Source organism: Thermobia domestica, chromosome 5 (genome assembly GCF_964235325.1).
Source record: "Thermobia domestica chromosome 5, izTheDome1.hap1.1, whole genome shotgun sequence".
NCBI classification, from domain to species: Eukaryota; Metazoa; Arthropoda; class Insecta; order Zygentoma; family Lepismatidae; genus Thermobia; species Thermobia domestica.
Genome location: NC_137458.1, coordinates 125,580,818 through 125,604,638, shown reverse-complemented (window position 1 = coordinate 125,604,638; position 23,821 = coordinate 125,580,818). Strand labels below are relative to the sequence as shown.

The window sequence follows — 23,821 nt, the reverse complement described above, 5'->3', positions numbered from 1 at the left end:
TAGAAACCAAATAAATCAAAAACTTGTTTTAAAAAGTTCAAATAAATACACCATTTTAAGCAATATATTAATTTCTCCAAAATGATTTGAGATACAAACTGCTTTACGTAGCATTATGATTTTTCTGTCTATTGAAAACTATCTACTTAATTGGTGTTATACTTATCGAAAAAAAGTCAAATTTTCAATATCTCGTAACTTCGTTTCAATTTGCTCAAAATATGTTATATGATGTCTATGATATTCAACACTAAAGTACTTTAAATGTGCATACTTCGTCCGTCTCAGTTACGTTATTAGTGTTATAAAACCCTCCAGCGGTAAAAGTGAATCCGAAAAGGTTGGGAGGCGGACGACGTCACGCCATCCCCCGTGCCTATCTTGTTCATTGTAATTTTTTAGAAGCTGGAGGCACCATAGGTATTTTTTTTGGAAGTGGGGTAACAGCGTCCTCCCTCGTTGGGTACATTGTGCTGCCACCTACTGCCAGGTACTCATTATCAGCGACCTCAGTAGTCATTAGACATCGTGAGAAAGCAGGATGGGACGCTCCGCGGAACTCACGGACTTCGAACGTGGTCAGGTGATTGGGCGTCACTTGTGTCAGAAGTCTGTACGCGAGATTTCCACACTCCTAAACATCCCTAGGTCCACTGTGTGATGTGATAGTGAAGTGGAAACGCGAAGAGATACGTGCAGCACAAAAGCGTACAGGCCGACCTCGTCTGTTGGTTGGCAGAGACCGCCGACAGTTGAAGAGGGTCGTAAAGTGTAATAGGCAGATATCTATCCAGACCATCACACAGGAATTCCAAACTCCATCACGATCCACTCCAAGTACTAAAACAGTTAGGCGTGAAGTAAGAAAACTTGGATTTCATAGTCGATCGGCTGCTCTTAAGCCACACATCACGCAGGTAAATGCCAAACGATGCCTCGCTTGGTGTAAGGAGCGTAAACATTGGACGATTGAACAGTGGAAGAATGTTGTGTGGAGTGACGAATCACGGTACACAATGTGGCGATCCGATGGCTAGGTGTGGGTATGGCGAATGCCTGGTGAACATCATCTGTCAGCATGTGTAGTGCCAACAGTAAAATTCGGAGGTGGTGGTGTTATGGGTGGCAATTGCATCTTTCAACACGATCGAACACCTATTAATACTGCACGGCCTGTGGCGGAGTGGTTACACGACCATAACATCAGGACTGGCCTGTACAGAGTCCTGACTTGAATCCTTTAGAACACCTTTGGGATGTTTTGGGACTTCGTGCCAGACCTCACCGACCTACGTCGATACCTCTCCTCAGTTCAGCACTCCGTGAAGAATGGACTGCCATTCCCCAAAAGACCTTCCAGCACCTGATTGAAAGTATGCCTGCGAGAGTGGAAACTGTCATCAAGGCTAAGGGTGGGCCAGCACCATATTGAATTCCAGCAGTATCGATGGGAGGCGCCACGAACTTGTAAGTCATTTATAGCCAGCTGTCCGGATATTCTTGATCACATAGGCTATATATATATATATATATATATATATATATATATATATATATATATATATATATATATATATATATAGATATATATAGATAGATAGATAGATAGATAGATAGATAGATAGATAGATAGATAGATATAGATATGGATATATGGATATATATAATTAATATATATAAGGTAACCAAGAAAGTTCTGTTGTTTTTTTCAGCCACCACCTTCGAACATCGATATGTCATATGTCACTTAAGACGTATCTAGAAGGTCAAAAATAGTCCCCATCAGCATTGACGACCTTCTGCCAACGTTCCGGAAGGTCGTGAATTCCATCGCGGTAGAACTTGGTGGGCCGTGAAGGTTTCAACTGCATGTTGCACTTCTACTAGGGATTTGAACTGGAGCTCTCTAATGTGATTGTCCAACAAATGGAACAGGTCCGGTGCTTTTGGCGGATGCAATAATGTTTCCCATCCAAGGCGTAGAATGGTGTCTCGGGTAATCCTAGCCACGGGGGCTAAGCCTTGTCCTGTAACAGGAGGACTACTTTGCGATTCAGAAGTGCTGGCTCCAGAGTTTTGATTTGTTCTTGAACACGGCTCAACTGCTGACAGTATACAGTTGCATTGATGCTCTGACCAGCTGGTAGCAGTTCGCGATGTACAATGCCGCGAGCAGTCTACCAAACACACAGGAGGAAGTTCTTCTGGTGCAGTGCTGGTATCGCCTGTTTGAAACCGGTTCATGGAATGCTAACCAATAATGACGGCGCTGTGAGCCTTCGTACAGGACCCATTTCTCTTCACATGTCAACACCCTGCCCAGAAATGACTCCTTCCTCAGACGAATGGCTTTCTTTCGCCACCGTCTTTAAACTTGTTAAATCGCCGCTGCACTGCCCGCGTAGTCACGACACCCTCACCAAAGATCTGGCATATCTTCCTCCCCGCTGCAGCGCCATTTAACCCCAGTTTGAACTCGTACAGCATACACGCCCTTATGACTCTCTGTGGAGGTCCCATGTTCACTCTGTCCTTACGCAAGTTCACGGTATAACTGAACTTTCACAACCAGGTAGTATGTTGGATATACCCACACCAACAATTGACCTTCGCCTTATCTCAATTCGCATTCAACTCACGGTGTGAGGACCAATTGAACACAGACCTCCACAAAAAACTACAGAACTTTCTTGGCTACCTTTATAGATATAAAGATAGCTATTGATCTTGTTGAAATCATGATAAGTTATCACACAAATTACGTCTCAAAGGAATACAGCATTGTCAGAAGTCAAGTTGTTTCAGTAAAATCAATAATGATAAAAACTATATGCATCTTCAGCGAAGCGAATTACCCATTGGGCCCTACGCCCCATTGGGCTCACTTGAAACATCTCACATCTGAGTTTGGAATCTCCAGGCATGATTTAACAAGCAACGTGACTTTTGACCTGATCACGTAACAAGGCTTGGTCCTTATAGCAAACTGGATAGGCCCTTAGAGCAATTTCATTTCCCATTTAGCGACATTTTGTGTTCAATGTTTTGGCAACACTGCTTAAATTTATTTCTATCTGCTATTGCAACTTGTTTCTCTTGCAATGTTTTGTTATACGTTTAATAAAACAAACAAAAAGATGCTGAAACAAGCGAGTGTAGCGTTACATAACGTAGGCTGAGTATTTTTTCTAACAGTAGTTTTGAACTGGTGGATGTATGGTGTAGGAGCGCACTTTTGCAATCGAGAAAAGTAGATAGATTATGCCGTATATATATTAGGTTATTCTTTTAACTAAACACAAAGCCTTGCGCTGAGTTTTGAAACTATTAACAATAGTCCTACCTGCAAATCAATTGAAGTATGAATGGATTATTCAAGGGAAGAACCCAGCCCCTAATGAAAATTTTGGGTGTCTAACAGGGCCTGAGCTCTTAGGTTCCGGCGCCAGTGATTAATACGTAATATTACTTCGAAAGAAGATCTTGTCCTATTCCATTATTCGTTAAATGACTTTTGAAACTGTTAAATTTTGGTATGCAGTAATATATTTGAAAATATTAAAAATGCAAAATTCGATAACACTCAAACGAGGTGGAGAACCTATCCGTAGTAAGCGTATTTCCCCTTAGGTTGTAAATAAAACTGAAAGTTCTTGATTTTAATAATATTTGTGAAAATTTACACATTGAGACACAAAGAGAAAAAAAGGAGAATATAGTGTCAATAAACAACAATTTAAAAATGCACAAAATTAACGGTTAATATCAAATATAGAACCATTAACAGAATTAACTCTGTAACTCGTTTTCTCCATTCACTTTTCTTTCTTTATTTTCAGGATTCCATCATCACTGAATTTTCCACTGGAGATTATCTTTCATTTAGCAGCATCCAACTGGAGCTCAGCCTTGTAAATGAAACATTTTAAAAAGTTGTAAACGGCGAAGGGGATACTCGAACTCGGATCACCGGTTTAGAAAACCACAATGCTAACCACTCATCTAAAGCGTTACTTATTTGGGCACCATTAAATAAAGTAGCTTGTTAATAGTCAAATTCAAAACACAGAAATATGTAATAGAGAACTTGAATAGCACTGTATTCACTAAACTATTAACATTTCAGATTTTTTTAAAAATATATACAAAATTCCTTTATTTTGAATGAAATACGGCGCGTATATTATACTCGTAAACCAACTAAAGACGAATCAATTACTGCGTAGTAATCGTGGTTCAGTGGTCAAGGCGCTTGACCAGTAATCTGAAGGTAATCAACTCGGATCCACGAACGACCTGTACATTTTTTTACTTTACCTGCAGTGTCGGTTTTGCGAAGATTAGGGGGGCGGTCTTTCGGAAGTTACGGAATATCTAAAACAAAATAAATATCTATTAGTTATGCCTTTGCTCACAAACTTTAAGCTCCCGTCAAATAAAAATTACGAATGTTTACAAAAACTAAACATTAGTAAGAAAAAACCCTCCCAAAATACTTTTATAAATCCGCCACTGATTCTCAGTACAAAATGATCTTCAACGTTGTATCCGGAAGATTATTACTAAATATATAAACGAAACGAAATATTAGTTATGCCTGTATTCATAAACTTTAAGCACCTCCCAAATAAAATTAGTACTATTTAGAAAACGAAACAATCAAAGAAACCCCTCCCAAAGTATTTTTCTAAATCCGCTACTGATTATTTGTAGAAATTGGTATTCAAGGTTGTATCCGGAAAATTATTGCTAAATCATTGCACAGCTACAGTATAACAGAAATGTGAAATACGGTTTGACGGATATATAGAGAAACGTAACTTTAACTTTTGAGCCAGAAGCTGGAGTAGTAAGCTCTTAGAAATGAAACACGGATGGATAACAAACTAAAATGATCTAGAGAAGAAAAAAATGTCGATAACTCAAAAGTTAAAATAAAGTTAAATAGCCTCTAAAATTGCCCTCAAATACTACATTATTCATGTTAGCTTTAATTTGTAAAACATGTCCTCCATTCGTAAAACATGTCGATGGTGAATTTCAGAGCGAAATATGGCATTTAGGTCATGGAATTCTTATCTAACTATAGGATATACTATAAGAAAGCTATTTAGATAGAAAAATCATGAAAATGAAGAAAAGCCAAAATTTCCAAAATTCTCGTTTTTTCCCAAAAAAGCCGGCTTTTTATGTGAAAAAAAACCATTGATTCAAAAAAGCTGTCTTTTTTGCATCTCTAGTTACAATACACTAAATATTATTCAGTGTGACACATGCGCCGTGCAAAATACGTGAGTCCTAGTCATTACAGCTAGGGCAAAGAGACCAGGAACAAGATCAGATATGCTGTAATAAAGTATAAAGCATTATTTTAGGGAAGTGATTAATAACAACACTGGATTGGCTTCGTACAGGATACCAGTCGAGAAACTTTGTCACCGTGTCGTTAAACTCTTGACTACAGCAAGTTAGTTTAACGAGATGAGCGCTTCAATTCTAATTCTTGAATATACAGGGTGAGGCACAAGTCGCTTAACACCCTTGTAGCACACGAACGGCTTGGCGTTCACACTTGGTTCATTCTCGGGTGAGTAATGGACCATATTCCACTACATGGTTGCCATGGCGGCCACCTTGGAAGCCGCCATCTTGGACCCAACTTTGGGTTTTTAAATGGGAAGAAGGCATGTTGGGTACCATTTAACATGAGCTCGATCTCAGGGAAACAGCGGTGCAGTCCTTTTTGACCTACCGGTATTGGTTCAGAAATTATTGCGCCAGAAAGGACGAAAATTTGGCATTACATGTGCTCTATGCGTTGTTCTTCTTGAGCAAGACACACTGTAAGGTCCCTCTGCCAACCCGCATGGACTCGCAACAGCATGTTCGAGTCGAAGGTTTCATCAACATTGCAGAATTCACTGCATCACATGGTGGATATCATGAATGAGTTCTTGATAAACCAGGTTCTTCAGATAGCCCCAGAGGCAGAAGTCTAGCGGCGTAACATCTAAGGATAGTGGTATCCATTCTATCGGTCCCTGTCGCCCTATCCAATGTCTCGGAAATTGTCTATCGAGCCATTGGCGTGAACATAACGCATAGTGAGGTGGAGCCCCGTCTCGCTGGGAAATGGATGGGAATTCACCGTCCTCATTCAAAAGAGCAGGGAACACATCATTCTCAGTAGATCACTTTATTTCTCACCAGTCAGGGTGCTGTGGATGAAATAGTCTAATAATGTGAGTCCCCTAGATTCCATACCACACTATTACCTTTTCTCCAACCACCTCTTTGCTGTCTTAACGCCAATCTGCCCTTTTGTGACTCTAGTATCTGCGATTTTGTTTATTGACCTCTCCGTGGATGAAAAATAATGCCTCATCACTGAAAAGAACACGTTGTGGTAACATGGGATCCTCCTCACACCTTTTTGTGGCCCATTCAGCAAACTGCACTTGCCTGTCTGGATCATCCTCTGTTAACGCTGCTGGAGTTGCAGCTTGTATGGGAGCCAGTTGTTCACATGCAGCACCCGTTAACACTGATCGCTGACTGATTCCTATTATGGATGCCACACGACGAGAAATGCGTTTTGGGCTTTTCACAACACCAGCCAACAATTCTGTCGCCTTGTCGTCGGCAGTAGCGGTCCGTGGGCGTCCAGATCGATCCTTGTCGTGCACCGAGCCCGTCTCATGAAACTTCTTCAACAACTTGAACACTACAACATGTGAGATGTTCTCCCTTTCTGGTTGGGATACATTAAACTCAGCCGCAATCACCCTAGCAGATCGTCCAGGACTCTTCTCCACGATCTCGATTCGTTCTGGGATTGTTAGCGATATCTTACATCACCTGGAACAACAGAGAAAAACATGATTGGACTGCACCACTGTTTCCCTGAGGTTGAGCTCGTGTTAAATGATACCCCACATGTCCCCTTCCCATTTAAAAATCCAAAGTTTCAATCCAAGATGGCGGCTTTCAAGATGACCGCCATGGGAACCATGTCGTGCAATATGGCCCATTACCCACCCGAAGAACACATACCATGAACCAAGTGTGAACGCCAAGCCAATCGTGTGCTACAGAGTGTTAACCGACTTATGCCTCACCCTATGTATAACGGTACTTACTAGCTTAAGGTGACAATATCCATAAGCAGTAAAGTGCTACTAAGGCATACAGCAGATATATAGACGTATATTTTCAATCGAATCGCCGCGTGAGAACAAAATTCGCAAGTCTCAAAGAGCCCTATTAGAAATAATATATATGAATACTATCAAAATTAAGTCCACACTACCACTTGGTTTTGCACATGAAGCGTTGTGGTCATGCAAATACGAGCACCGAAAGAGTGCGTTCTAGTTGTGATTCTACGAGAGTTTTTTAGTATAAATGGGTAGCAACAAGCGGTTGGAAAGACGTGGGTAGGAAATGTGATTAACGTTTTTTAAAAAGAAACACAGACAAGAAAGTGATTACCAAACTTTAATTGCTAAACCATTGTTTACGGTTACAACACCTTTTATTAAAAAGAATTCGAGTAGGAAAGTAGCGGAAAGTAAAATGAAACGAAAAAGGAAGTACGAACAAGAACAACTAGTTAATATTAAAACTGAATCTTTGTAGTACGTTTCTAATATCAATGTACACTCATGTCCAAAATGATTGTCGCATATCTATAACTGTCTTCTCGTAAGAATATAATTTGATAATGATTTTTCAGGGTACTTTTAATACTGGTACTATGTATATAATCGGGAAATGTATATTTGTGGTAAATTTTATAGGAAAAGAAATATAAATACGAAAATTAGAATGAGTAAAACAAAATGTTGCTAAATGGGCAACGAAGTTTTATTTTCGTTTTATTCATATTTATTGCTCTTTTGACATGAAATTTGCCAAATACGTGTCTTTGCTGATTATACACATACTAACATTATAAGAAATACCGGGCGAATTCGTTATCAAATTATATTCCCACGACAACATATTTATAGACATGCGACAATAATTTTGGACATGAGTGTACGTATACAACTTCAAGATCAAAATTTTTGTGAACTTGATCATGTTTAATGAACAAGAGTTATATAAAAATAAACTTTTGGAAACTATACGTATAGTAGAAGTTATTTTACGAATTATTGATCTATTATACTATTAGATCAGCAACATACCATGATTTTCTGATTATAATTACAGTAACTTGAAGAAAATTTTACGGATGGAAACTTCCGCTGGAAGTTAGTAGCTATCTTCCAGATATGAGAAAAGGAGATGAGATAGTGATGTGCTGGATGGCAGTTTTAGGTGTATCCAGAAATGCTTGTTTCTGCAGCAATGAACTTTGGTGGTTGATCCACTAGATGGACTGGACTGTGGGTTCAATTGCAGCTCGAAGGGTGATTCCGTCTGCTGCGATGAACTTGACGTTCCTGGCCGTTCTAATCATTTGTTTATTTTTTGGTTAGTTTATATATATGGATATTTTTTGTCTTTGGTCTTTCACCTGCATAAATTCCCTGTTTGTGTTTTGTATTTTTTGACATTGTTACTTTTATTTTCCTGATTTCACTTCCTTGAAAGTGAATTTACTGTATTTGTTTGTAGAAACTTAGCCTGTTTCTTTTTTTATTTTCAATTACCAAAAATAAATAAATAATAAATAAATAAATAAAAAAAAAATAAAATAGATAGATGTACACTCATGTCCAAAATTATTGTCGCATATCTATAACTGTCTTCTTGTGAGAATATAATTTGATAGTGATTTTGCAGGGTACTTTTGATACTGATACTGTGTGTATAATCAGGAAATGCATATTTGTGGTAAATTTCATAGGAAAAGAATTATAAATACGAAATTTATAATGAGTAAAATTAAAATGTTGCTAAATGGACAAGAAAATTTTATTTTTCGTTTTATTGTTCTTATTTACTGCTCTTTTGACATGAAATTTCCCACATAAATATCTTTGCCGATTATACACATACTAACATTATAAGAAATATCGGGCGATTTCGTTATCAAATTATATTCCTAGAACGACACATTTATAGACATGCGACAATAATTTTGGACATGAGTGTACATTTGAAAATTACATTACACTAATAACCAGAGACGTACGCAGGGGTCCTGGGTGACCGAACTCCCCCCAACATTTAGTTGAAATTTAGGGGTAATATTGAATTTGGACCCCTCGAAAAGCTTTGAACCCCTCCTCTTACGTGCCTGGTGCTAACTGATTGATCTATTTAAAACATGTTAGCTAGAAAAGATGTACCAAAATGGTTAGTTGCTGAACTTGGAGTAGCATGGTGGCGATTTCAGTTCCAATTGTTGACATGTTCTCCGGGTAGAGATCTGCACGGGCTCGGGCCGAGCCCGCGGGCCGGATTCAGGCTTCAATCACTTCGGGCTTGGGCCGGGCTCGGGCCGTAAAATTTTGAATATACAACCATATATCTCGGGCCTAATTTGTAAATATACTGTACAACGTATTCCACTGTTCTTATTCCACTAATTTATTCCACTGTTCTTTTTAAAGCACAACTGCAAAATTAAATTTCTAATTGGCTTTCATTATTAAGTTTCTGTAATTCAGGCTTATTTCGGGCTCATTTGATTATGACATGAGCTCGGGCCGAGCTCGGGCCTAAATGCTAAAACATATTTCGGACTGAGATCGGGCTTCACATTATAAATTCACGGACCGGGCCGGGCCCGGCTCAAAAATTCCGGCCCGTGCAGAAGTCTATCTCCGGGTGGGGATTTACGAAGAACGATTGATAAGTTCGTGTCTGAAACATAGGCGGAGCTATGGGGGGATATAGGGGCATTGCCCCCCAAGTTTTTGACAAAAAATAAAATTGCCATATATAAGAAGCTTGAATTCTCATTTGTATCTACCGTGCACCCCAGCAGACAAAAGGTCTGCCCCCCCAGGAGACAATTCCTAACTTCCCCCATGGTCTGAAATGAAATGAAATGAAATATTTCAGTTCAATGTCCCACTATAATGCCCTTTAGGCTAAAGGAGACGATGATTAAGGCAAGCGAATGACAATGGAAGAATTGATGGAATGAGAAATTAGGAGGAAACGGCAGTATTTCGAAAAAACTTACTGACACAATATTGTCCACTGCAAACTTACTTGACGAGGGATTGAACCAGGGACCTCATGCACCAGAAACAAGCGCTCTTCTACTGAGACACCCTACCCCTCCGTCACTTTGAAATCAAAGAATTATCTTTTGAGCCGAAAATCAAATTATTTTTGATGTAGTATCCTTTTAGCTCGGAACACTTCGTCTGAAGCTTTCCCAACATGTTTATACTTACAAAAAATAGGTTATCCAATGCTGCAGACAGGGCCGTAACTTGTTGGGGGCAGGGTGCAACTGCCCCCCACAGGGATGCTCATCCCCGTTCAAGTGGGCCCATTTTAAGAAAACTTTCTTACTCCATATGCGATACGACCATGAAATTATAAATGAACTATCAAACAGGTTCACCACATTACATAAACAAAACAGCACAGAAATTTTAATAAAACCGAAATGGGTCATGGGCCCATTTCAATAAAAAAAATGTCTAGTATTAGAGGCCCTAGAAATAATATTTATTCATATAGCTTTCAGATTTGTCAATATTGTCCCCTTAATTAATTTGTCATATATGGAACTGGCCTAGGGGCGTAACTAACCGAACGCAGACCTTGCCGTGCGGGAGGGAGCACAGGCTGCGGGCGGTCCATATAGAGTAAGAGAAAGAGAGGGCCCAAGAATTAGGAAAACAACTTTTTCTAGGGGGCCCAAATATGTGTATTAATACTTGCCCCTCCCCCAGAAAAAAACCTAAGTTAGCTGCAGAATAGGTATTTGTGTCCAGCATGATCTCTTCATAAGATGTAGATCTTCCAGCGAGACAAATCTTCGAATCTCTGAAGAGGAATCCCCCCCCCCAAAAAAAAAATCGTTTCCTACACTTTGTCAGCTGATGAAACCATTTTTGTCAGTTTTAGAGTACGTTCTGCTGAAATTCACTGCTTTGACTGTTATTTGCTTTCAGGTTAGTGAAAATATATCCAAGTTCCATTAACGTGCCATAACACCTGAAAAACTAACTTGGGCCGCACTTCTACTAACCGACAGTTTCCTCATATCTAAATATTCCTGAATAGTAAAAAATAGTTCTATTCAGATGTTTACCATCTTACTCGCAGCTATGTCACGTATCTTTTTACTCGACGATTTTTCACGAATTTTATTCAGCAGATATGACATATTTTAGAGGCCTTGAACGCTCGGCACCTTTCGTGCTCATACTACTACATTGAATTCTATGAACCACTTCCGCAGCATTTCATAAAACGGAGCAGGGTCGCCATAATACTTTTCAAGCTTTTGTTTCCTTAATGGTTTTCCAATACTAAAATCGCACTTATCTGGTTTGCAATGCTGTCAACAACAGTACGTATAATAAACAAAAGGCAATTAAAATTCTCAGAGTTTATTTATTGAAGAATTTCAACTACGAAATGAAACTTTCGATTGGAGTGTTATCTCGTGAATGACGACGGACTTATAAAGGCACCTCGTATATCATTTTGGGTCTCAGAAATTTGATAACAATGCTGTTCATGAAGTTTACCTTCCATAAATACTTTTTTAAAAAAACACATTACTCTCAAAGTTGAGGGCTGGAAAGAAAAATGTGGCAACATATAAATCTTTTGTGAACCATTTATTGTACAATCATGAGACTTTTACAGGCTTTCAATCCCCTGCAGCATGTTGCACCCGTTACCTGATGTGGGGAAGTCGCAGAATACCAGCAGCAGTCCCCTCTTTGTTGATATTTGCAAGAGCTCGAAATATGAATTGTATAACTCGAAGTATAGCATCGCTGGTGCGGAAACGCATCCCTCGCAGTGGTTCTTCTATCGTAGGGAACAGAAAGTCATATGGATTCATGTCCGGTGAATAGGGTGGGTGCTCTAGAACTTCCCATCTCCATCGTGCAATCAGGCATACAGCAACTGCGTTGTGACAAAACATGCAAAACAATAGGTCTATCCCTTATGAAGTTGGATCGTTTCCTGTGTAGTGCAGGACGAAGATGATGTTCCAGAAACCTGCGGTAGTACACTGTATTTACGATCTGGTTCTTAAGAACTGAATGCCGTAATATGACACTACGCACATCATATGCCACTATCAACATCACCTTCACATTCTCCGGTCCCTGACGCAGCTTCTTGGGTGGGGAGATGATGGATGGCGACATTCATTTGATTGGCGCTTAAGTTCTGGCTCATAACAGCGCCCATGTTTCGTCAGGTCTGACCTTCCTTCGACCTTCCTGTATGTAACGTACTAAATGATAATCGGCGAGGGCATATTTGTGCCATTTTTGAACGTCTGTAAGGTGGTGCGGTACTCATCGAGATGCAATTTTTCAGTAACCAAGGACATTGTGCAACACATTCAACACTGTAGTGTGGAGTGTTCCTATCTCGTTAGACAATTCCCTGGCAGTGCACCTCTTGTCCACTTGCAGCAAAGATTGAATCAATTCAGTGACTCGGTTTTCGATCCCATGTCGATCTCCACCTGCCTCCTGTTGCACTCACGTCCTGCACTAAACGCTGCAACCGAGCGTGGCACTCCGATTACAGGAATGCGTCATTCCCACATGCTTTACGTAGTCCAGAGTGACATTCCCTGGCGTTTTCTTTTTCCATGGGCCACTTCGATCTTTATCCATGTACGTTGTTCTAACTTGAAAAACAACCCTTTTGGAGGAGTGTGATTTGACAACCTACATTCAACACACTCCACTACTATCACTGCAGCACCTACACTAGCGCCGCCATCCGCGTTGTATAGCCCTACCCACCCTCTACATGTGTTGCCAACAGCAGCTGGAACAAAAATCCCTGCGCGGAGATAAAATAGTGCTGCCACTTATTTCTTTCCAACCCTCGTGTTATTTTAATAAAACAAAAAGTAGTTCTGAAAAATTCGACATAATATTTTTTTAAATGTTTTTTCGATACGAAGTGCAGAATACTAGTTTTCAAAATAATTTACAGAACACGAATTGCATATTTTCTTCATTATAACTTCGGAAGAAAGAGTAAATTAGCTGTTATTAGCTGTTATTCTAAGAGAGCAATGTTGTTTGTTCGTGTCAAAGCCCTCTGAATATATAGAGACTGTATAGTGCTGACCTGACACCTAGTACAAAAATTACGTGCATCGTTCAAACTAAGTTCAACTGAAAGAAAACGTTAAAAAAAATAATAAAAAGTAGTAGTAGAGGAGTCGCTAAAATTAATTCTCTTTAACGAGGACGATTTACGAAACATCATCTACTAATCGAAATCATGATTATTCTCCAATAAAGTAACTTCCAATAAACCTTTTGTTATTGTTAATTATTCCATATCGGACTCCCGAAGAAAACTCATCGAAACAACTTATTGACCGTGCCAATAGCGACTACTCTCAATCATGACTCCGTTTTCTTTCATTTAGAAATAGGAAAGAAAGAGAAGAAAGTAGAAGGGTAAAAGAAGGAGGTAGGAAAAGAAGAAAGAAAAAGAAATGGGGTATTTTAATAAGAAACAGATTACTGGATAATTCCGGAAATATAGTAAGAGGTCGGGAAAGTCGTTGAAAGATGAATCATTCTAAATGTTATTAATGACTACTCAATTTTGGAATGCTTCGGAATAGACACATGTTCCCTCATACCACCCAGACCTAGCTCCAGGCACCACGATCGTGGGGTTGCCCAGACCTAGACCTGGAAATGAGAAAAGTGAAATTTAATTCTTTGTACTGTTATTCTAACCAGTGATTGATAACCATCCAGCATCTGAACTCTGTTCTCTAGGATCGACCACGCATATGAATTAGCCAAGAGAGAAGAAAAAAAAATCAAACTTATCAACTCAATATAAATTTATGTATCGTATCAATAAGAGTCTCAACTTCCTGGAAGAAAGATGTCGTATTTAGGCTCATCCTGCTATTTTTGCTTCACTCCTCGAGCCGATTTAAACCGTTAGTGACGGTCCTTCATGACCTAAGTTATTTACCTTAACACATATGTTGAAACATGACACATATATTATAGATGTTAATACAACAGATGATATCACTAAAATTACTTATATTAAATCTATCATGCATTCACTCGCTCACTCACTCAGGACAGTGTATATATGTTTAAAGGAAAATCAACTAGCTACAAGGGTACAAATAGTTTATTACATTCATAGTGAAAAGAAAAGACAAAACAAATAATTATGAAAGAAAAAAATATTAAAAGCACAAATTCTTAGTTATATATTAATATAGTACATCGTGTTATATTTTAGTAAATTTTTATATATTCAATCATATTGACAAAAGAAAAGAAAAAAAATAATTACATGTATCATATCTTAGGCATGCTAAAACAAAATTATGATTTGCGACATACGCAAAGAAGACACTTATTTCATTTAAAAAAAATTGGACAAAGAGGAAAGAAAAAAAAACTTTTTGGTGTATTAGAACTTATATGAGTCTCTACCTCACATTGGGTAATAAAATATTAATGATTTTGAGCGTTCAAATCACAAATCACGCACTACTCGTAGTGTCCAAAACATTTCGCTCCATTTAACTCAGTTTGTGTTTATTTATATATCTATATATATCTAACTATTGGTTTACAAAAACCATTCGTCGTCTATACTTGGTTTATAACTTTTAACAGTCTATATCTGCAATCGCACACTGCGACGCTTTATACCCATCCAGGGATTTCGAAAAATCACTATCGCTAGAGGATGTTTCTCCTCTTAGACGGTCCATTTCCAAACTTATTAATTGAATAGTTTTAAGTTATTTATGCAACACTGGGACACGTCATGAGGCCTTTCCTTAGGATCACTTTCGTATATATTTATACATGGTTCGGATTAAAAAAAAATGATCTTCCACAGGTGTACGGAGTATGATGGTTCAAATTGAGGATAAAAAAAGAACTGGTCAAGTCACAGGATACATATGCAGGTGAGAAGGATTCAAGGTACACTTTCCACAATGGTTTTAGGTTGGTAGTTCAGGAATAATATTCGTTATGATGATGTGGGTTACGTTTAGACCTGCCGTTACTTTTTAATACATGCCATTACATAATTACAAAGGTTATCATTTACATTGATTCAGAAGAAAAGGAAAATTACTTAAGTGCACGGCGGTATTCTTGACAAAATCTACATTCTTACATTCGTCGGAGAACTTACTGGTAAACTATAGCAACCAATACACGTTTAGGGGGACAGACACGAGCGCTCTTACATATATTCATAATACATTTAATATCATACTTTTACTTTAAAATCATATTCACATATTAAGTACATATACATTTCGACGTATTCATTTCTCTCTCTATATATATATATATTTATATTCAATAAATGCGCACACATTTAAATTAATCACCCCAATAATAAAATTTTTTACAAGGTTGCAAACATTGTCCCAAAACAAATGACTTCCGACATTACATATGAAAAAGAAAATCGCTTTTCTACCTGATACCGCGCATCTATAAATTTTTTCACTTTTATATATTCAATTCGTGCTTAAATAATGGAAAAAAAAAACTTTGTGAGGCAGGCACGTAACACAGAGCATTTCTAAAGATATAACTAGATAAACCAAAGTACAATTTCTGGGCCCAGGTTAACTACAAGGTAATTGAAAACCAAAACAGAAAGGAAAGTGACCAACGGATTACAAAAAAAAAAAAAAAAAAAAAAAACTTAAGAGGAACGACGGTGAAAGAACGTAATCGAAGTGTCGTCAAATACTAAGTCTTTGTTCATTTCAACGATAGGTCAAAATGTGATGGAGGACCCAATCATTATCTACTCCATTCATGAATCGTGTCTTGCAACGTCTCAGCTGGTAATTTCAGATCAGAGTTGTACGTTAAATAAATCGTAAGCAACAAGTTCAAAATCACGGGGGGGGGGAAGGTTGAAAATTAAAAAAAAAACTTGAAGAAATGAAGACAGAGAGAGAGATAGAGAAGAAGGAAGACGAAGAATAGGGGCGCCAAAGACTTAAGTGAGAAATAACTAACGCTACAAAGATAGAAGTCGAATTTCGCTCTCAACAAATCCATAGCCAAAATATTCTTAATATGCCAAAAGGGTGGTCTACTCAAATACGTAGACTCAAGGGGGCGCCCTGCTGCCAAGGATGCAAGTTCTGTGTCCATCAGATCCCAATCCCACAAGAGTTTGGTTGTAAGATTGAAATCCGAGCCCCGTATCCGGCCCAAACCAGCAGGATAAAAGGAGAGGGGGAAGGGACCAGGTAACTGCGTCCCCAATTTTGAAATCTCTAAGTAAAAAAAAAATATTCGACCCCTTGGAAAAACTAAGAAGGTTCGAGGACAGTAATGAAACTAGAATAGAAGTATTATCTAAGATATCCCTAACTAATGATTTGCCGAAATAAAAAAAAAATTAAATAAACTGAATTTTGGATCGGTGATTTCTATTGCCAAACTTCACCGATAGCTCCCCTTCGCAGAATGCGCTAAATTCTGAGGCATCGATTAATTTCCATCACTATCTAGTTTGGAAACTGAGAAAAGAAAACGAAAATATTCGAGGGGAAGAGGTCGATGCCCGGGTACGGTATAATAAATTTCAATAATTAATTGTTTTGATTCTGTAACCCTATCAGAACTGTCGCCTCCATGAACATTGTAAGCTAGCCTGAGTAGGTAACGTGAAGAAAAAAAATTCACAGAGCAGGATATTCTATTTTTTAAAACCGACCAGAAGATATGATTCACTACAGCCCTGTTGTATAACTACTATTGTCCTTTCATAATTTATCATTCAATATGTCTAGTCTGCGATTATATGATGCTACCCATTCTATCAGATGGTATTACTATGGTTGATTATTATTATAACACATTAAACTACGAAGTATTACCATAGTCCGACTATATATCGCCCTCCGGTCCGCGTGATATTATGGTGCAGGGGTCAGAACTTGAGATGTTTGTAGCTACACGTATCTATTCAATATCTATATATCAACACGCGGCGAAATATTCACTGGGCTACTATATATTTAACTATATGGGTGTCCTATCTTCTATATTCATTTACTACAATATTCATATACTTTCATATTCATATTCATATTAATATTCATATCATATTCATATCATCATTCTTTGCATTCATTACGACGGTATATTGTACAAACACCCTGTTTCCTCTATCAACGCCCAGCCTATATACACATTTCATCACAACACTTTAAAATCTATAATCACTACAAACATTTCCCATTCCGATCACCGCACGACAACCTCACTCGAACTCAAGACTCTTCCACCACACACACAATACTATGTAATACTCGGTAGCTTTATTAAGAACGAAAGAAAAAAAATCCTACGTATGTTCACTGAAAATAGAATTATCTGCGATAATGTTTAATGTTTATGAAATTCTGCAGCAACAATGAACTTCTGCAGCCACGAAGAAAAAATGAACATCTAATATAATTTCAAAGCGAAGAACTAGCATCATATCGCCCGACTTCTGTTAAAAATTTACGTATTGTTTATTTACTTAAATATCTCGATTTCTAGACTAGGCAGAATGCTGAAATTTTCAGAATATATTAATTTTGGGTCACTTGACCTAGCTGTACATTCATATGGGCTGTGAATTATACCTTCTAGGTTTTATTTCGGAAAGAGAGGTCAATTTCATGAAAACTAAATCACTAAGCACCTCGACAGAAGAATGGCGGTTAGTACTGACTTTTGACACTAGGGCTAGCGACGATATAATCAACCCTTGAACAACTGAATGTGACCTTGTACACGGAATTATTATACTATATTACGTTCACTTTTAAATATTGTGTATGAGTTCACTTAATGACGGAGTAATAAAAAATTTATCGCATAGTAAATACTACACTGTCCATATTTAATTATCTCACACACTCTTTCATCACTTAACTATCACAATTACTACTGATACTACATTACAAATATACACATACTACTTAAACTACAAGACACATCATGCCAATACACACCAATTATCACTATCATTAATACATGTTGTACTGATAAATACACACAGAAAACATTCATATTTCACCATTTTAAATCGGCTCTATGAAAGGTAACGAAAGGAAAGAAATGAACAGGGCCAACTGGCCCTTATATTTACTAAACCACATTCTTTACTTAACCTGTTTAATCAATGCCCTGAGGGGACATATCGAAGTATTAGCTAACAATAGGACCCCTGCCCTGAAGGGGCAGGAACCCGGAACAAACTACATGTTCAACTCATCCCGCTGGAAGCCGTACTCCCAATTTGGGAGTCAGATAGGAGCCCTCTGCTTAATTTACACGTACATGCTGATGGTTACTAACACTACAAACAGACCTAAAAATACCGCCATATATATATATGAAAAAAAAATCACGTACTAACTACACAGACAGATTACTGAACGGACAGGTCTGACCGAACCTACACTGATTCAGGAGGGGCAAGAGGGAAATTTAACTATTCGATTCACTGAACTGCAAACTGGGTTTAGGAAAGGAGATTAAATGCACACACTATCCTGAATTCTGTCCATCACGAACTATATCTGCACAACATGGCGTCACCGAGTTATGCTTCCTATTTCAGCTTTTTAGTTCAGTTTTTACTACGAAATTTAATAGTTTTTGGCTCCTCGAGACTTCCAGAGATTTTAGATGTTAAAAAACTCCCAAATATTACCTTGTTTGCAGCTTTTCTACTCCTTTTTCAACTTTATGATCGAGAAGATCCGAATCTGGTTGTTGTCAGTAAAATTTCCCGGTATGGAATGGAATAATTGCGCCCTAATATCATAGCGTGGGTTTATCAGCCAATCAAAACTAAGCATTTTTGGCGGTGGGGCTTTGAAACGAATAAAATTTGGTAAAATCTGGATTAAACTAGATTTTAGAAGGACCTAGGTATCTAAAAGAGAGGTGAAGGGTGGTCCTGAAAATTCTGTCGAATTTTAGATTGGTTATTTGATCTGGAAAGTTCCGTCCAATAGTGGATCTATATTTTCGGATAGCACTGACACCGTAAGAATTGTAATAATCCATTTACACATCCATATACAAGACTTATAACTAATTTAAAATATAAATAAAGATATTGATTCCCAAAACTATAATTCGCAATGAATTTTTTACAGTTTTCCATGTTAATTTGAAATAGAATAACAAATAAAATTACGAATTATATGAACAGCCAGAAATTTTTTGTTAAACGTCAAGTACAGTCGGTGCAAAAAATTTCGGGCACCCTCCTATTAAGAACATAATATCATTAGACTGTAATGGCATATTACACAACTCGCATCTAGTAAGCAGAAAGGGCAAATGTTGAATTGCCCATGTAAGAAAAAGTGAACGTACATACTCGCTATAAGAATATGTTCAACTTACCTACGACTCGATCACGCGGCAAGAACGTGCAAAGTTGCAAAAAAAAATGTGTAAATGTGTACATCTTATATCGATCTGCCTTGCATCACCCCAACTAAACGCCTCCGAAGCAGCACAACACGAAGTAGATTTTACAAATTGCCCCTAAAGAATTCGGCAAAAAAGATAATTAATTTAATAGCCATCCAAATGACAAATTCAAAGAAGTGAACGCACAAATAATAAAATCACCATGTCAAAATACCCATTCAAAACTTTTTTAGCAACATTGTACGTATTATTTTAAGTGTAAATCAGAAAAGTGTTTGATTTGAGTGTATTACAATATGTTTTAAGTTAGTACACCAAACTTAGGAAATGTTTTGCTTACTTTACTATTAAATTCAGTTAGCTATAAATTTGAGGTAAGTTTAGGCACATTTACCTAGATTTTGCGGGTCATTTAGCTAGTTTCTAAAGGCACCTGTTACAAACAGTATTAACACCATAACCCTTTTATTTGTTAACATCATTTAAAGAAGACTCGGAGCGCCATCTTCAAACGCCAAGTTGAAATTAGTCAACCGTAAATCAATGACTGCAAATTATATGCGAGGAGTTCTTAAAGTAATATGAATTACTTTGTTTAAATTCTAACATCAGATTGCAGCACATTTCAGTACAATGCAAGTCGCCTTGCCATCTTATCGAAATACTACTATATTTCTATATCATATTATTATAAAGTATTCTGTACCACATTATTATAAAGTACTCAAAATTATTCGTTAATTTATTTTGGAATTGTGTAAAGAGTACACTGTAAACAAGTTATTTGTTTAAGGAAATAAAAGAAACACGTAGGCATCACGCTGCAAGTATAGATCTATATAGGAAAATACAACGTAATGGACTTCATCTGGACTCGCATATAAGCATTATGCAGGAACAATGAAGTTTAAGAGAGTTTGAACAACAGTTTCATTGAACTCGTTGGTAACAAAAACGCATAAACACATTTGTAATGATCAATAAATTTTATTATCGTTTCATCTCTCTGCTACAGCCCACACACATGCTCTTGTCGACAACACACTGTTAGGAAAACTTCAACTGAGTTACCACTTACTGAGAATTATTATAGAATGCATTTACTAATATAACAATTAGATTGTTTTGTTTATTTCTTTGTTGGAGTTTAACGACTCTCTTCAACACCGAGTCTAAATGATACGTAGACCTACATTTTAAGGTAGATCCGAACTCTCTCTCCAGGACCGTGTGCAGCAAAGGTCTCAGTAAACCAACTGGAATACTAATGTTTGTTCTCGACTTTTTTCTTCCAGTCACATAATCTCAAACTGAAATTACAAATTTAACATTCCCAAAATCTAAGTTAAGAAAGCGACTAAAGGAACGAACTCAATTGCATTTGATTATGTATCATGTTGTTTTGGTATCCTGCGAACTACTTTGTAAATAGCATTATTATTTAATTTTAATAACTGTATGTTAAAGCTATTTTGTTTATTACTAACTAAATACAACCATTATTTAAAAACTATTATTATTTATGTGCTTCATAACATTTTAAATCGGAACAATTCTTTATTGTATCCATATGTATCTATATATTAAAATACTAGGTTTATATGCTTATCTCCAAAGAAAAGTGTATATGTTTGTCTCCGATTCTTTCGACAATGAAATCTCGAAAACCACAAGCGATAGAAACGTGCCGTTTTCACTGGTCGATTCCAAATTTTGTGTAGATTGTCCAGTTCTCATCCAAATTTTCAAAACCTGTCATTACTGTTCTATTCAATATTTTAGAGGTCGTTTTGAGTCCATAAGATTAACATTGTTGCAGGCCGAAACTACGGTGTTAGGAACCAGTAGAGAAGTTACGTGTGGCGGGTTGGCGGACATTGCAGGCGCTTTGCTTAAATCTGAATGGCAAAACCTATTGCATGCTGGCAACTTCAAAGACTCAAGAGGCGCAATGATGCGTATCGGACGGTATGGATTTATTTAATATATATATATATATATATATATATATATATATATATATATATATTTCCACTTGATATCCTGTTACTTCTACAAATTTGCTACAAACTCACTCCAACATAGGAGCTCATGTGGTTCGGATTCCACGTTAATCAGTAGGTCCACGTCTCATATAGCCTCGCTGCTGAACGGGACGTTAAACTCAAAATCAACTCAACTCAACTCACTCCAACATATATACATAGCAATTCACTTCCTTTGTGAATCTCCTATCCTTTACTTGTGTGAGTAAGGAGACATGCACAGTGGGAAGGAGATTCTTGGTCATAACAGAGCGATGCGCTGAGTAGACAGCGTAGGTTCAGCTATAAATGTATCGCATTGACTTGACACCTAGTCTTCCGTTCTGAGCGCTGCTATCGGCTGAAGGAATTCCACTCCCTTTCGCTGAGGCTCTCTCGCTTAGCAACAGCTGAACCCTTATTGGCTCAACGCGTGGGTGTGTCGAGGGTGTTTTAGTTCGCATTTTTGACACGGCTCAAGACATTTTTGCAGCACTTTAGTATTTTGTTAAAATATCAATATAACGCGTAAATAATCGTAATTCTTCTATCCAAAGAAAGGGTGTTACTGTATCATGATGAAGACAACAAATCCTAAGTATTTTATTATCAGGATGACTATAACCATATTATGATAATCAGTGTTCCGGCACATTGACAGCTCCTTACAACAAACCAATCTTGCAATTCTATTCTCAGCCTTAGTTGTTATTAAGGCATGAGAATTTTCGATCTTCATATTATCCAGGAGATGACAACTTCTTATTACTATTCTTTCTCTTTCGAAAGTATCTCTTATAAGAAATGATGTAATAAAATAGAGGATCTGCCCTTACAACAAAATCTTGAAGCCATGCGTCACAGTTTCGCCACCCGTACTCTGTCCACTCTGCCCAATAAGATCGCAATATTTTGAGCCAACAATCATGGCGGAAACGAATGTAGCCAATCAGACGATGGCGGAAACGAGAGTAGCCAATCAGACGTGCCGATGATCGGTTATTTTTTGGCTTCATTAATTTAATAGGATGAGGATACATATGGGCAGATCCTCTATGTTATAGCATCCATGCTTGTAAGGCAATTCATCCTTGCACAGTGTCCTAAGCAATTTCTTTATCTTTGTGCTATCAACTTCAGTATTCTTCTTTCTTAACTCTTTCAAAACTTTTTTATTTTTCTCTTTCCAGCTGATTTTTCCATTCTTCTCCATATCTTCATCTCGACCCTTAATATAATGGAGATGATTATAATTGTAGTAAAGACATATGTGAAAGTACAGTAATGTGAGTACGGCTGTTCAGCTCTACCTTATAACATTGGATGGAAGACTCAGAGTTCGTTCTTATAGCTACATTTTCCTGAACTGGCATTTATTAAATATGTTGTGCTAATTGTTTGTGTGAATATTTACCTTTTATTCCATTAATGATGATAATTGCACTTACAATAGCAAAAGGCGATGTTTGCTGTGGGACGTGTTTCCCCTATTAGTTCTCATCAAGGCCCAAAACAAGCGATTTCAAAACGGGATTGTCTGGCTCCTATATCATCCAATACTTACAGTTTACGAAAAAATTTGATTTTATTATTCTGTTGCTTAACGTATAACCACCCCAGACAAGAAACATTTCGATTCTATAAGGATGCTTACTAGAATGGTTTAATAATATATATGCTCCACTTAATTTCGTTGTCTTCTTCAATTTCCTCTACCTCTCTTCAAGAAAGAGTAAGTGAGAGTTGAAAATCTCAATATAAAAGACCTGGGATTCCTTTTCCTGGCAGCCGTTCATTTCGAAAAGACAGCAGCTGATAATAACTGACTTAATGTCGGATGATCAGTTTATATTCTTAATGGTTGACTCAGACTTTTATTCACACGTTACGCCACAGCACGCATCTATTGTTTCTTATGTGTGGAAATTTCATACCCCTTTTCATTAGCAAATTACTGCATACTATAAAACTCCAGACCGGACGATTATTTACGAAAAGGTGAAAATGATACGGAAATTCTTCATAAAGCTGGGAGCACAACTCTTCGTTTTACAGAAAGTGATGGATATCTATATTTGTGATAGTAAAGAAAATAAAGTTACCTTCAATGTAGGGAGTGTACTTTATCTAAAATATAGGTAACTCTTTACTTTGGGCAAGGCAATGACATCCTATCACTGTTAATATTGT

At 37.5% G+C, this 23,821-nt stretch overlaps 1 protein-coding gene across 1 annotated transcript; it reads right to left on the bottom strand.

Moving 5' to 3' along the window:
* Nucleotides 1-6,329: 6,329 nt before the first annotated feature.
* LOC145685237 (uncharacterized) lies at nucleotides 6,330-11,305 on the bottom strand. The gene is made up of 2 exons (XM_081757597.1): nucleotides 11,239-11,305; nucleotides 6,330-6,829 (listed from the first exon to the last, which is right to left on the bottom strand). Exons 1-2 carry the CDS (start codon nucleotides 11,303-11,305, stop codon nucleotides 6,330-6,332), a joined length of 567 nt encoding a protein of 188 aa, XP_081613723.1.
* Nucleotides 11,306-23,821: the final 12,516 nt, after the last annotated feature.

What these genes read in the sequence shown, in the direction of transcription:
- LOC145685237 (XM_081757597.1), bottom strand. Translation starts at nt 11,305, where the DNA reads ATGTCATATCTGCTGAATAAAATTCGTGAAAAATCGTCGAGTAAAAAG. An exon ending in GATACGTGACATAGCTGCGA is followed by an intron (nt 6,830 to 11,238) that starts GTAAGATGGTAA and finishes TAACAATCCCAG; the next exon opens with AACGAATCGAGATCGTGGAG.